The 14,425-nt window shown below is 42.2% G+C and overlaps 1 protein-coding gene across 1 annotated transcript; it reads right to left on the reverse strand.

Moving 5' to 3' along the window:
• Positions 1–10,001: 10,001 nt before the first annotated feature.
• RPS21 (ribosomal protein S21) lies at positions 10,002–14,193 on the reverse strand. The gene is made up of 6 exons (XM_075020536.1): positions 14,129–14,193; positions 13,805–13,898; positions 12,719–12,782; positions 10,912–10,983; positions 10,247–10,302; positions 10,002–10,066 (listed from the first exon to the last, which is right to left on the reverse strand). Exons 2-6 carry the CDS (start codon positions 13,852–13,854, stop codon positions 10,057–10,059), a joined length of 252 nt encoding a protein of 83 aa, XP_074876637.1. The 5' UTR covers positions 13,855–13,898; positions 14,129–14,193; the 3' UTR covers positions 10,002–10,056.
• Positions 14,194–14,425: the final 232 nt, after the last annotated feature.

A 14,425-nucleotide genomic window follows, 5' to 3' on the forward strand; every position in this document is an offset into this window, starting at 1 on the left:
CCCTTCTGGGCCATGAGAGGGGGTTGCATCCAACTGTAAAACACCTCATGCACCTTGCGCAACGCATTTCAAAACAGTGCAGGAAGAAATGCATATCACTGTACTGCCTCTTCCATACTGTGAGATGCTGTACTGGGATGGTTTTTAAAGCAAGATCACAGGTTCAGCATTTAGGTAAGCAGCTCATTTCAGGACAGTAAGAAGAGCTTGCTGCCCAACCTGCATTCACCATTCACTAAACACAAAACAGTTCCATCTGCTCCTTTCTTTAAGTGACTTTTTACAATAGTTAAAAAAACCCCACGCATGATTGCGTCACCATGTGCTCATTTTATCAATTTCTTCTCCCAAATGCTGCTCCCCAGAGCTGTTCTTTGGGAATACCGCTTTGCACTGTGTCACCCCTGGTGCCAGGGCTGTTACAGCACTGGATCTCAGCGTACAGCTACTGTTCTACTTTGGCACAAGCAGCCTATTTAGAAGGTACCTGGCTATATAGAAGGACACAGCTTTTGTGGCCTGAGTTTCCTCACTGCAGAAGTCAGGGAGGCAATATTACATACTTGTGAAGGTAGCCAAATGCTGAACCTTTTCATAAGCAGAAGAAACAACCTGCCCGCCTCCATACCCCCATTTACACTGCAGGCTGCCATAGAGATTTGATGCATCTGCTTGATTGACACCAAGTCCCATGGGTTCATACCCTTCTCTCCACTTTGTGGGGTAAGTCCACAGTCTTGTTTTGTAGGTTCATCCAAAATGTCACAGTTATTCCCAGCATCATGTTCTGGACAACTCGTCCTGGCAGTGCATGATATGATGTTTTCCTAAAAGAGTATTTTATGAGGTTACTTCCTCATCTAGTCCTTGTTCCATGAGGTCATTCAAAAGTCAGGATAGTGGAGGCAAAATCCCCTTATGCTCTTTTTGACATGTTGGAAACTACAGAACTGTTTGCTGGAAAAGACTAAATGTGGCTGAAATAAATCCACAGATTTTCCCCTACAGAATTGCTAGAATAATAGCAAGATTAGGGCTACCTCTTGCTCCTAATAATTGTTGCAGCATCACCTAAAAGGGATGGCTTACCACAGTACTTTTTTTTTTTTTTTTTATGTAGCAGGAAGGAGTTGTTGAGAAACCACTTGGAGCACACGAGAGGCAGCCTAACACTCTACTTGGGACCAACTACTTGCCAGGGATGCTCATCCTCTTACATCTACATCATTCTTTAACAACAAAACCATAGTTTTCCATAACAGAGCTATGGGTTTTTTTCCAAACAGTAAACATAAATTTTCTCCCAAAGGTCTTCCTTGTTTTTATTAAGCCATAAAATGCTTTAGGCAAAACCAGAGTTAAGATTACCATGGTGTGGTCTCCTGTCCTCCTCAAATAATCTTCATCTGCCAAGATGCAGAGTAGCTCTGCAACTGCAGTGATGACACCAAAAGGGTGACAGTGATGCAGTGAAGGTGATGCTACCCATGTGTTCATGCTTCATTCAAGGAGCATGAGGGTATTACGTATTTAATGACAAGTCCCAGGAGAGACACTGGCACTGTTTCTTATTGGGGACTTTTTGTATTCCAACAGACACTTTGGATTAGAAAATCAGATCCCAAAGTCAGCATTTAAACAACATCCATACTTTTGGCACATTGGTTTTGCCAATATATGTTGTTTTACTCATTAGTGCATTTCTCAGCCACCCGAGCGACAGCCAAACAGTAGTTTGGGTCTGTTTATTGGAACAGTAACAGTTTCTGCTCCTTCTCCCTAAGGCCACACAGACACTCAGAACTAGCATCCCCACAAACATCTTCCAGGAAGTAGCAACTTTTGGGAACCCAAAAGATAGAATGTAAGTGGTTGATCAGAACAAGCAGCTGTAGATCCCTTGAGGCAACACACAATGCAGAATGGGATGCTGCCTGACACTCTGTTTAAATTGGGTGGATTTATGAGCTTCTCTGATAACAACTGTTATCTGGAGCTAGAATCAGTTACCACTCCCTTTGCTGGAATTTCTCTTGGTTTGTTCTGTTCCCAGCTCTGAGCACTTCTGGCGAGTGTTCGGGTGTAGCTCTGCCTTTTGCAAATTCATGAAGATGGGAATCTAAGTCTAATGGTACCTGATGAATTTGCATTAAAGTCTCCATTGACCTCAGAGATCCAAGAAGAGTTTAGACTAGGCCAGAGCAGTAGGAGAAAACATGGCAGCTACAACTGCGTGCCTTGGAGTAGCAGTGGACTGTACAATGATCAGTCTGCTGTGCCATTCATGACTCCTGGGTCCCAGCTACTGATACTAGAAATGGGTGACTGAGAACAGGTTTCCCATGAGCATTGCTTTTTGCATTCTGAAGTCTCCAAATACCAGAGGCATTATCTTAAGCTGCAGAGCGTTGTAAATCAGAGTCACTCTTTCCAGCAGTCAACTTTGATATGACCCTCCCTCTCACTACCCACCCCCTAAAAGGAAGAAAAAAATGTTTAAATGGTCCTACCCCCATAAATGGTACTGGATTCAAAAAGAGAAAAAAAAATACCTGGATTATTTTATTTGCATGTCCAGAAAATTCATGATGTAAAATTTCCCAGCTGAACAGAGGATAAAACCAGGGGTTAAAATAGTAAATTAGGACACTTGCCTCTAACTCAACTCTACTGAGTTTACTGCAGATCTACTTTAAAGTATATATTCCTTGTATAACAGTTATTTAAAGAACTGTGCCACCTCATATTGCATTTTCTGAGCACTCCTCAAACCAATTCAAAGCTTCCTACTTTTTTCATCAGATTCATTTTAGAGATGGGTAAATTCTAGTATAGGATGTAGCAGTCGACAGGTCTTGCTCAAAACAAACATCACTGTCAGAAGTAGAAACCAGGTCTCCTGAGCCCTGGCCCCAGTGCTCTAGTTTCTCTGAATGCCTGTGATGCAAACTTCATGGGAAGCATGCCAGGAACAGCTCTCTGCTCAGCAGAAGCAAACGGCACTTTTTTCTTTCTTTCTCTCTCTCTCTTTTTTTTTTTTTTTAAGGCACTGAAATCAATGAGGGTTGAGTAACAGAACAGACATGACCCACAAGATATCTGATGAAGTGACATAGTTTGAGGTTTTTACATAACTACATGGAAAGTTGTTATACATATATGTATATGAGACTTTCCTGAATATTTAAAGTTTTCAGGGAATTAAGACTTAGGGCAATGAGTCAGCACTGGTTCCCACTGAGGCAAGGATTAACTCTGCTGTCAGGATAGTCTCAAACCAGCTTGAAAAAGAAAACCCACAGAGGTGTGTGACAAACTATACATTTTGGAAAATAAAAAATCTGCATATGGGGCCTCAAGACCTAACCAGGTCTGATACCAACCATTCAGTAGCCAGGACCAGGAGGGAACGCTGGCCACAGTGTCACTGGCAAGCACACACGCTGCCACCTGTCCCACACCTGCAAAGCCTCCCGTTCCCAAGGACAGTGCAGCATTTGGGAGAAGGTCAGAAAAATCTTACAAAATTGCCTTCCTTTACCCTGAAAGGGTTTGTTCCTAACGTGGTCACACTTGTATCACTTGGCAAGAAGGTGACTGCTGAGACATCAATTCCCTCTGTGATCAAAAGACCCAAAGCTTGGCGCCATTACCTTCTGCAGGAGGATGCAGGCTCTCCAAAGGCAGCGCTGTGTCAAGATGTGCTGGGTTTCCAGAAATATGAGCTCTGTGCTACAATGATCAAGCTCCCTCTCAGGTAATATACTTTGTAGCCTGAAAGCTGCTTCCTTAATCTGCCTTTTGTAGTTCACATTTTAATCAGCACCATCTGGGATTAGCTTCCTTTTATTTACTTATTTTTGGGTACAGGGAGTCTTAGATCCTCAGATTTTGGTCAGCTTGCCTGGAAACTCTTCAAAGTTTGAGATTACCAGCTAATGGACTGAACTCTGGGATGACGGTTCCAGGCACTTGAGAGCCGACACAAGACAGCAGCAAAAATGACGCATCAGCAGACACTGCACTTAGCTGCAGTGTCGACTTTTTAAGGTCGTTATTTCCTCAGCACAGCTGGCTTGCGGGCTGTACCGTCACAGATCCGGCTCGTGCGCTCGGCTGAGTGATCTGGCACAAATGACCCCATTTTCCCAGGAATGCAGAGGGAGTTCGCTGCGAGCATGGCTCCATCGGTCAGAACAGAAATCAGGCGTATAAATTCCTTTCTTTTAGCCTCAAACTAGTCAAAGGGAGAATTAAATCCCCAGCCTTTCTAGCCCTTGTAGAGGAAAGAACTGAATGAACCAGGGACAAGCTGCAAGTAATGATCTCTGCCACGTCCCCAGTGCACTACCCAATTTATTTTGAAGTGCTATTTTTATTCAGCCTCAGACATTTGAAACACTTTGCCTAGAGCATGAACTATCACATTTCCCAGCTCAATGAGCAACCCATATAGAGTTTTGCTGAACACTTTAGGAAAACGCTGTTTCGTGAAATAAAACACGCAGTATCTTAGCATTTTTGCTCAACCTCACTTACCTGACAGGCACTGCAACTCATAAGAGTGGGCGACAGTCTGAGTAACTTCACATCAGGATGCCAGTGTGTTGCCTTTTGGTGTGCATTGATAGATCAAGGTGCTTCTCAGGACTCTGGTGCCCTGTGAAAGCAGTGAAAAGATTATTGCATTTAGAGCCAGATAAGCAATTAACTCAATTTTGATATATGTGGCATGTCCTAGCACACAGTTTACGGTCGGCTCATCAAAATGCAAAGCATGACTTTTACTTCCATCCCCGCAATAATCCCCACTCAGCACCCAGCAAGCCCGTCCTCCCTGTGCAAGGATCATCCTCCATCCTCTCAGAAGAACATCTGCTGTGGGTTAACAGATAATATACGTACAGCTCTGGGGCTCCCAAGATCTGCATTTTATTCCTGGCGCTATCAGATGGCTGACGGATGGCCATGCCTCACTTTTGGAGCACCGCTGCTTTCCCCTGGATAAATAGACATATACCCCCCGCCCCGAGCCGGTGGAGATCTGCTGCAGGAGAAGAGCAACACAAAAGCGAGGCATTTCTGAAGCCCATCACCAGCTGTAGCACCAAAGGTTTTCATTTTAACTCCCTTTTGATCGGGATGAGAGTCGTGCCGGCTGTGGGTGCCCAGGCGTCGGCAGGAGGGGCTCTGTGAGGAGAAGCAGGGCCGCCTCATGCCGGACGCAGCCGGTTCCGGCCGGTTCCAGCCACCTCACCACAGGGCACAGCCGAGCGCCTCAGCAGTGCTGGGCCGTGGCTGGGAAACGGGTGTGAGAATGGGCAAAATGGGTGAGGTAAAAAAAAAAATACAGTAGTTGTGAGAGACAGCCCTGTGAGCGCTGGGGGAGGACGGGGAGCTCTGGGAGCCAGAGCGCGTGTTGCCCTGAAGCCGAACCTAAGAAAAGGGGGTGGTAGGGGTTTCTCGCCATCCAGCTCCGTTTTAATAAGCAATAAATTAATTTTCTTGTTTTGCCCACGACGCTAATTGGTAAGCGATCTCCCTGCCTTCACCCACGAGCTTTTCCATCTCATTTTCTGTCCTGTGGAGGAGGGGGAGCAAGGGAGCAGCTGGGCGGGCGCCCGGCAGTCGGCCATGGTCAACCCGCCACAGCCCTGCAAAAATGAGCTAACGCCCTGCTCCCAAACTGAGGGTCCGGCATCCTCAGCAGAAGAGGCATGTATCTGCTTTTCTTCACAGTCCCAGTCCAGTAGAAAGAAACCACAGAACACAATTTATTAACACATTAAAGCTCAGGTACATACACTGCAGAATAATATGCTTGGTTCAGCCTGGCCGCATTTGTTTTACTCGCTATTGGCTATGTGAGAATAGATGTTAAAATAATACCTTTTTCATCATAATACTTTTAAAAAAATCCTGTTGACCTTATTAATTGTTCTTAATTCTTAATCCTGCAGTTCCTGTTGAGGATTTAGTCAAGAACTCCTGGCTAATATTAAACAATAGTGTATTTCCCAGCAGGAAAAAAAGCCTGATTAGTTTTCTATATTTTTTCCGTGGCTAATTACTCCAACATATGTATGGGGAAGCTGCTTCCCCTGTGATGCCTCAACACAAACAGTCATCAGTGAATTAACTAAAATCAAAACCTCCCTTAACCTGGTCAAATTAACGTTTGCAGCAGAGATGTTATTCTCTCTGTGTATCACAAAGACTGACAGCAACTGAACAAAACAGGAGGTAGGAATAGACAGCTCTCCCTAACATCCAACTGAAAACCAAAATTGCTGCCAAATCTAGTTTAACAGCTTAGCTCAGTCCTCTAGGTAGGCTTTCAGCAGCCTCCAGCATCACTGCATGCTTTAGAAAAATAAACTATATCCCTCACAAGCTGTCCCAGCTTCCTTTCTGCAGGGAGCACTAGTGAGACAGCCTCTGCTCCACACACTCCTTGGGAGCTTAAGCTGGGAAGAAGAAAGCAGCAGTAATGGATATACACGAAGGTGAAAGACACTTTTGGCCTTTTTTATTCCTTTTCTGAGTCACAGTGCTCCTTTCTTCAGTGAAGCACGAGTGACGCCAGGGAAGCTTGTTGCCTCTTGTCTTTTCCCAGCCTTGGCAGCGTTTTGCCTGTTTGGCACCTTGCAAGCAAGTGTGATGTTACCAAAGCTGCTAATTCTGTGGCCCCAGCAATAGAAGATGCAGTGGCCTCCTAACCCTGGACCTCTGATCACAACACACTTACAGCTGAGATTGACTAAAGCTTTTCAGCACCATGTAGTTCATTAAAAGAATGTCAAGGCTCAAAAGAAAAAAAAATTAGTATTATGAGGCATCTACAAGCTCCTACCAAAAAAGCCCCAGGTGTTTTACAGAGTAGATAGGCTTGTCTGAGCAGCAAAATTTTGGCCAAAGACACTAAAATAGCCCCAGTTAAATCAGATGTCTTTAGGATGCCACTGCCAAGTCCTCGTAAGTAACAGAAAAGAATTTCACGACTTGGTGCAATGTAACCATGTAAGGGCAACTCTGTCCATCTTGTACAGTACAAGTACAGTTCATTCCCTTTCATGGCTCTAGAAGATCTGAACTATTCCTGTCCCAGGAAAACAAAGAACATTTTACATCACAATACTAGAAAATGAAACTCAAAATTGTTTCTTTAAAGGGACACATTCTCCCTTGTTAAGATTCTGCAGAAATTTTTGTAAGACTTCATGTGCCATGCAGTCTTGCTGGTGAAGACGGTATGAACTTCAGGAAGCCTTTAGCACAACGCTAATCCATTTCCAATTGAACTAGGGTTTAGGGTATGGCACCATAACATTTCATAAGCTTATTTTGACAAGAAATTAATGAAAAAATAATTTGTTTCAATTTTTTAAAATTCTGAAAAACAAATGGCAACCATCAGTATCACAAAGCAAAGCAGAAGTGTAAATTTGGTATAGCTGTATGCTAATGGAGTTTTATTGCTTAAAAAGACATCTGAGAGACCTCAAGTTCATCTTGAGCTTTTAAGCTGTCAGTTCACTTTGCCTTATGGAGGAATTCCACTGAAATCCACATGGATGAACAGAGTCGCAGGGGATTAGAAGCAAGTCAACAATATTTAAACTCTTTGGTAAATGAGGGATTTACCAGCAGTAAACAGTTACTGGTTTTATTTAAAGTTCTACCCTAATGCCAAGGCAGAAGCAGCTAATTTAAGATATGTCAGAAAGAAACATCAAGTCCAATTAAAACTCATCTCCTTTTACTGTGTGCAAAGGAAAGTAATGAGGATTGGACATAAGCCAAGCCAAAATCTCTCCAGTTTGGAGACTGTATTTGTCTTTCCAGAAAGTGTTTTCAGAGATTTATCTACTGGAAAAATGAATTATTTCCAGGAGAATCACAACTAACAGGCCCCCTCTTTTTTTTTTTTTTTTTGTTTTAATGCATCTTTCATGGTTGACTTAGATGTCAGAAGAAAATAGCTCAAAAATAAAGTGTGGGTTCATTTTTTTTCTGCTTGTGGTATTTAAAACGTATCTCATGTGCTTTCTGTATTATTAAGTTCAACATGAATTCAACATGAAGCCTTTTTTTTGGTCTTTTTAGCTGAGTTCCCCCTTACTTGAAACATTCAGGAATTTATCTTTTAAAAGATCTATCAGCTTGGAGGAGGACTAGTAAATTCAAGCATTGTCACTGGGAAGACAGAATGTGCAACCAAAGATGTTTCAGTTTACAGCTATGCTAAAAAAGGTTAACAGCCTTTTTGGTTTTCTCTGATGAAACTGCTTCTGAAACAAAGGTTTAGTCATGTACTTCATTATATCCACACAGTGGCTTACACTTGAAATCCTAATTCACTTACTGATTTGAAAAAAAGATTAAAATTAAAAACCCACACCACACTGCAACTACACACTAACATGGCCTGATTTGCTCTGCTTAGACTCAATAAACATCCATGGTGTCAAGACAGGATCTTCCAAAGTAACATGCTGCATTTTGACATGCCTGAGAAGTAAGAAAAATACAGGTAAGGAGAAAGATAATACACTTGGGTAGTTCAGCCATCCTCCTCCTTAGTTCAGAGGCGATAGCATCCCTATTCCAGGCTCTCCTGAGAGAAGCCTAAGGCTTAAGTTTCCCACACCCACACGCGTTCACAGTAACTTGCAAGTAAGTCAGAAATAAGCCACATGGTAACCTGCTCTACATGGAGACAGCTTACAGCATAAACAGGAAAGCAGCACCAAAAGAGTTTGTATCACTTGAGAAAACTTTGAGGGTCTATGCAGAGATTTGAGTAAGGACAACTCCAAACATTGGCCTAGAGATGATCCCACAGGAGTGAACATGGTGTAAACTCGATATAACCTCTCTCAGTAGTTCTTGAGAACGCACGGATCAGAACACACCATCTGAAGGCCAGCCTGTGTATAGCTGTAGATACTATGAAATTGGTAAAAATGTGGCTGACTGGAAATTTTCAATACTAGTGACATCACACTAGCATATTTTAAAAGTACCAAAACCCTACATGATATTCTATTGAAGTGATAAGCACCAACTGACAAATAAACCTGCTGGGTGCAAACAAAATCTACCAACACAAGAGCAGCACCTGGAAGAATGGATATAGCCCTTGTATCCCTCCTGCAAAAGAGAGACATTTTATCACTAGAAAGACATCACGCTTTTAAGTCCTTGTGGAATTACAGCCAAAGTAAGTCAGAAATCTCTTTTCCCAATAGAGGTGCCAATGATTTGAACTAGACACTTTAAGACACAAAGTAAAAAGTGTCTGCTCTTCTCTGAACACCCTTTGCCTTTCTTATACCTGTATCTTAGTGACAGCAGTTGCTCCTAGCTTAGCACTAACTGCATTCAGTTTCTCAATTTCTGCAGAAAGTAGAGGAAAATAAAGATTGTGTAGAGCTTTTGCAATTTAATACACAGCTTAACACTGTTAAGACATCACAAAGTCGTAATACTGCCAAAAGCACTATGGCCCACTAGAATGAGACGCAAGATCCCAAAGGTTCATTAGCACAGCTATAGCACCTTGAACACAGCACTTTCCAAATGCAATACCAAAGCTGACTGTGAAGAGCTGATCAAAGAAGGAAAAAAAAGGCCTTGAAACGACATACTTCTGGCATATTTTGGCACACAAAGCAGAGGTGTCAGGATATAGTACTGCAAGGTCTAATTCAGCAAGCTGAATTAGATTGCTATATTGCAAAATGTTCCGTTACAGATCAAGAAAGGACTTGAGCTACAATTGCAGAACTTATTAAAACTGGAAAAGAAAGGTGATAGGAACCAAAGAGTGAAGTGGAAATTCTTGGTTTTCAACTCTGGCACTGCTTTACAAGCTGATTTGTTTTAAGATTCCTAATCATAATCTGTGTATCTTTTGAAAACACACATTTCTAAGTCTTTTAAGACTAGCTATAATAAATCCACTGATGTTTATGAGTTGAACAGAAGACACAGCACAATACAGGTTTGAACTGTTTATTTTATATCAGATGTTCCATACCAGAGGTTCTTCAGTTAGAAGTTCCTAGAAGAAAATGAAACAAACATTGTTACAAACCAGTTTGCTTCAACAGCTCAAGTAAATATTTTTGACCGACTATGTAGTGATCCTATAAATACAGTGTATACATTTTCATCCTAGAAGTTGGATTTGGGTATGGAAGTTACTCCTTTAAGAGTTAGAGGATAAGATAAACATACGTACTTGGAAACAATTCCATCATTTTTTGCCAGACGCAGAATGGAGTCATCCGATTCACCCTTTAAAAAAATAAAAGAAGATTACGAAGTGACCAAATAATTGCTGATACACATTAAAAAGAGAGGCAGCTGCAGCACTTAATGCTGGTAGTGGAATGCAGAATGCTTTCCGCAGATCGCTACATTTTATATGCACAGATTAGCATTTTCAAAACAAGCTGCTAATTATTTGTCATCCTTTAGGGTAAGAAATAGTTTTAACTCAATAAAATATACATTTGCTTTAATAAGATATATTTCCGGGTAAGCAGACTTCTGATAATAATTGTAAACAACAGATAAAAGCCAGACATTAGTAGCTTGGTACATTCTTAGAAGAAAAAAACATTCACTTGCATCCTTCACTGATTTAAAAAAAAACCCAACAAACACCCCCTCCCCCTTACATAATTCTACAAACCAAAGAAACGAGGAAAAAAACAGAAGAAACTGATTCTTCCAAGTGAATTTGTTCCATGTCTTCACTCTGTCTTCATTATCCCCACAAAAGCTCTTCCTCTAGAATGAGCTGAAGGCACATTGTGTTTTCAGGGCCAAATATCAATCTAAAAAATTACTAATCAATATAAAAAGATGCACAACCATTTTGTAGGTCAAGAAAGTACTTACCATTCTACGAATTGCTCCACAAATGGCATACGTTTTGAACTGGCCATTTACTCTGCCTGTTACCTTGTCAACCTGTAATTACATGCAAGTTACTCCACACAGATTCTTATAAAATTTTATACTCTTACATCACACTTGCCAAGCACACAAAGATAAAAATTGCTTGTTAAATTCTGCAAATGTTTTTCTGCAAACTACAAAAACCCAAGGCAAATATCGAAGTTTGAAAGACAGCTATAGAATATCTTTTCCCAGCAAATTTATAGTTTATTACATAGCGCAGCTATAAAATTTAATGGATCAGACAGCATAACAAGAACACCATAGAAAATGGTGGCTAAAAAAAGGAAAATGCTTGAGTTCTTAAAAAATGTAAAAATTCAATGTAAAGTTTACTTGTGGATTTTACTGCCTTTGTTAATTTTTTCATGTTTCTTTTCATTAAGATCAGTATTAAGGAAAATTGAAGTGAAAAGGGGAAGGAGACAGTCTTGTTACACAGGTAGAAAAATGCCCAAGCTGAGGCACACACATTGTCTCACTTCCTCCAGTTGCTGAGAAATTTAACAGGAAAAAAGACTATAAACAATATAACTCATGAACTTAAACAGTGTAGCAAACCCTGTAATACTACATGGGTTTGTTTTTGAGTTCTGCTAATCTCTGATCCTTTGAGAACAAGGAACAGGGATCACTGAAGGAATGAAACATGGTGAACAAGAAAAGTATTCGCCTTAACATTTACAGGAAATTGCAAACAGAGCATTTTTTAAAATGATTTCTTTAGTCAGACAGATAACACAAGAGATTCAGTTGTTTAAAAACATGGGACATAGTCTTGTGGTCTCCCATTCAAGAAGAAATAAATCAAGCTACATAGCTCATAAGCTATAGGAACATTGTGTCCACTGAATTCCTGCAAGGTGAATACCAATAAACAAATGGAGGGGAAAAAAGCACACTGAAAGGAGCTTAAATTAACTGGAGCCCACGTGCATTAACTGGGATCCTGCAGGAGTCAAGTCTACTGCGGTTTTCTCAGCATTTATGTTAAGCTTGGAGGGATTCACAATAACGCTACCTTGAAAAGATGAAATTAAACTTAGACAAGAACAAATTCCTTACATTACAGAAAGAAAACTAAATGTACAAGACCAAGTCAATACAAATAACCAGCATGCCTCAGGAAAAATTCTAAGCATATAATACCCCAAGCACTGAGTTAATGAAATGATAATGCTGCACACAAAACATACAAGCAATCTCACTTGTCACCTATCAAGAGCAGCAGTATCAACAGAAATGATGCAAGCAAAACACAGAAGATGGCATTTTAGTTAAGCAAAGTAGAACAGAAATAGAGTTCTGCTCTGCAAACTGTATCTTTCTTGAAGGTTGGACAAACTAGAAAAAGCACAGAGATCAACAAGAATAAAAAATTAAAAAACGGTGCACAAGGACAGCCTGAAGAACAGTACTTTCTTATAGTCAGGTGAAGGCAGAAGGCCAAGGAATTTCCTAATTTATAACTCTAAATATCTAATTAGGAACTTCTATTTAGTCAAACAGTTAACAGACTATACAGAGCTTTATGAAATTCCCTATAATGAGTATTTTCCAATAGGCTGAAAAATAACCAGGGATGACATAGTAATATATATGTATGTTTGAAAGCCCTCAAGCTCTACACTTATATGGTCTCTAGTGAATTATTTGGAGATGCAGCACAAGCTGTTATATTTCTTAACTTCTATCAAAAGTTTATAGGTGTAGTTCTCTCATCACGTTCTTCTGCTATGAAACTTACCTCAGAAATATTTATCTGAATAGAAGCGTGATCCTTAGCACCAATTATTCGGTTGCTAGCAGAGCTAAGGAATAAAATAACAAGATAAATTTAAACAAAAGGAAACAGACAGTGACAATGAAAAAGAAAACCATTAAGGCCAAATCTACATGCAAATTAAAGCCGCACAAGAAGTTTACACAGTAACAGTTTAAGCTTTCAGTGCTCAGAAAATTAAAATAGTTTTAAGTACATTTAAAGGAGACTTTCAATTGGTAGCATCATGCTAAGTTGCCAACTATCCCTTCACTTTGGTTTTTATACGCCTAGTTCACCCCTACACAGTGCACACAGCAGCACACGCCTTCAAAACACACAGAATAAAAAGTTTTTCTGAAGTGCAAAAAATACAGCAATCAAGGTAATTTATGAGAATGCAGTTTCTATGCTTTTTTAATTCGGAGCCATTACAGCTGTCAAAAGATGCTCAGGTTGCAAACCCTCAAAAATCACGTTGTAAAAACCGTTTGATTTAAATCTAATAACGTGCATACAAATGGTTTATTTTTTAGTGGTTTTTCTTTTTTTAACACACACATTCACAAAAAGCTTCTCGCTATCCATTTACTAGAACCTCAAAGTTGTACTTAAGATGTGCTACCAAAGCAACAAACAATAACTTAACAGGTTCACAAGGAGAGCTTGTCGCACAGAAACACGAGCGTGTTACAAGCGTGCACATTTACTTCTGAAACAAACCACATATGAGCTGTGACCGCAAGGCTGACAGTTACTCAACAGAAGACGCACAGTATTCTCCTGAACTTTGGTCTTTGCTTCACGTATTTAAGGCGTTTAGAAATACAGAAACAGACAGAAAACAGGCGGGGGGTTCTGGGTTGATTTGGGGGTTTGGTTTTTTGGTTGGTTTTTTTTTTTTGGCCTCCCCCCCCCCAGGTATTCGCTACTACGGAAAAAGCTGCTTCTGCATAGACCGTTTATCGGTCTCTGGCGCGGTTCACTGCCACGGTCCCCGCCCCTCGGGGTACACACATCGCAGACCCGCCGCCCCCACCGGCACCCTCGCCGCCGAAGGGCACCGCTCACCATTTCCGAGGGACGTAGAGATCCACGAACTCCCCGGCGTCGTTCTGCATCTCGTTCGGCTTGCCGCTGAGGCACAGGCGCCGAGAACTAACACCTACAAGGAGCAAGGCAAGGCTCACGGGCCGTCCCCTCAAGGCCTGGCTTACCCAGGGTGCTGCTACCCCCGGTCCCCTCCCGCGGGGAGCCGGCCCAGACCCGGAGCACGCCGCCCCTTCCCCCCCGAGCCTCACGGCAGCCCAAAAACCGAGGAAAGATCGTCCCCGGGCCCCCCTCCGGGCCGCCCCGGCCTCTCCCTCCGGAGCAGCACCGCCAGCCCGCTCCTACCTCGCGTGCGCCGCGGCGGAAAAGGAGGCCCGGCGGCGGAAGCGGAAATACGCCAGGAGAGGAATGCTTCCGGCGTGGCGGCGCGACGTCCCTTGCGCAGGCGCGCAGCCCTTAAACGGTCGCCATGGCGGCACCGTCCCCGTCCCGTCCCCCTCCCGTTCCCGCTGAGGCGGCCCCAGGAGAAGGGGACCGGCACCGTTCGGCCCCGGAGACGGGATACACACCCCCCCGGGGACCGCCGTTCGTTGAGGGAGGGTGAGGGCACGGTGAAGCTGAGGGGAAGGGACCGGAGCGCGG

This window comes from Buteo buteo, chromosome 2, assembly GCF_964188355.1.
Source record: "Buteo buteo chromosome 2, bButBut1.hap1.1, whole genome shotgun sequence".
NCBI lineage: Eukaryota > Metazoa > Chordata > Aves > Accipitriformes > Accipitridae > Buteo > Buteo buteo.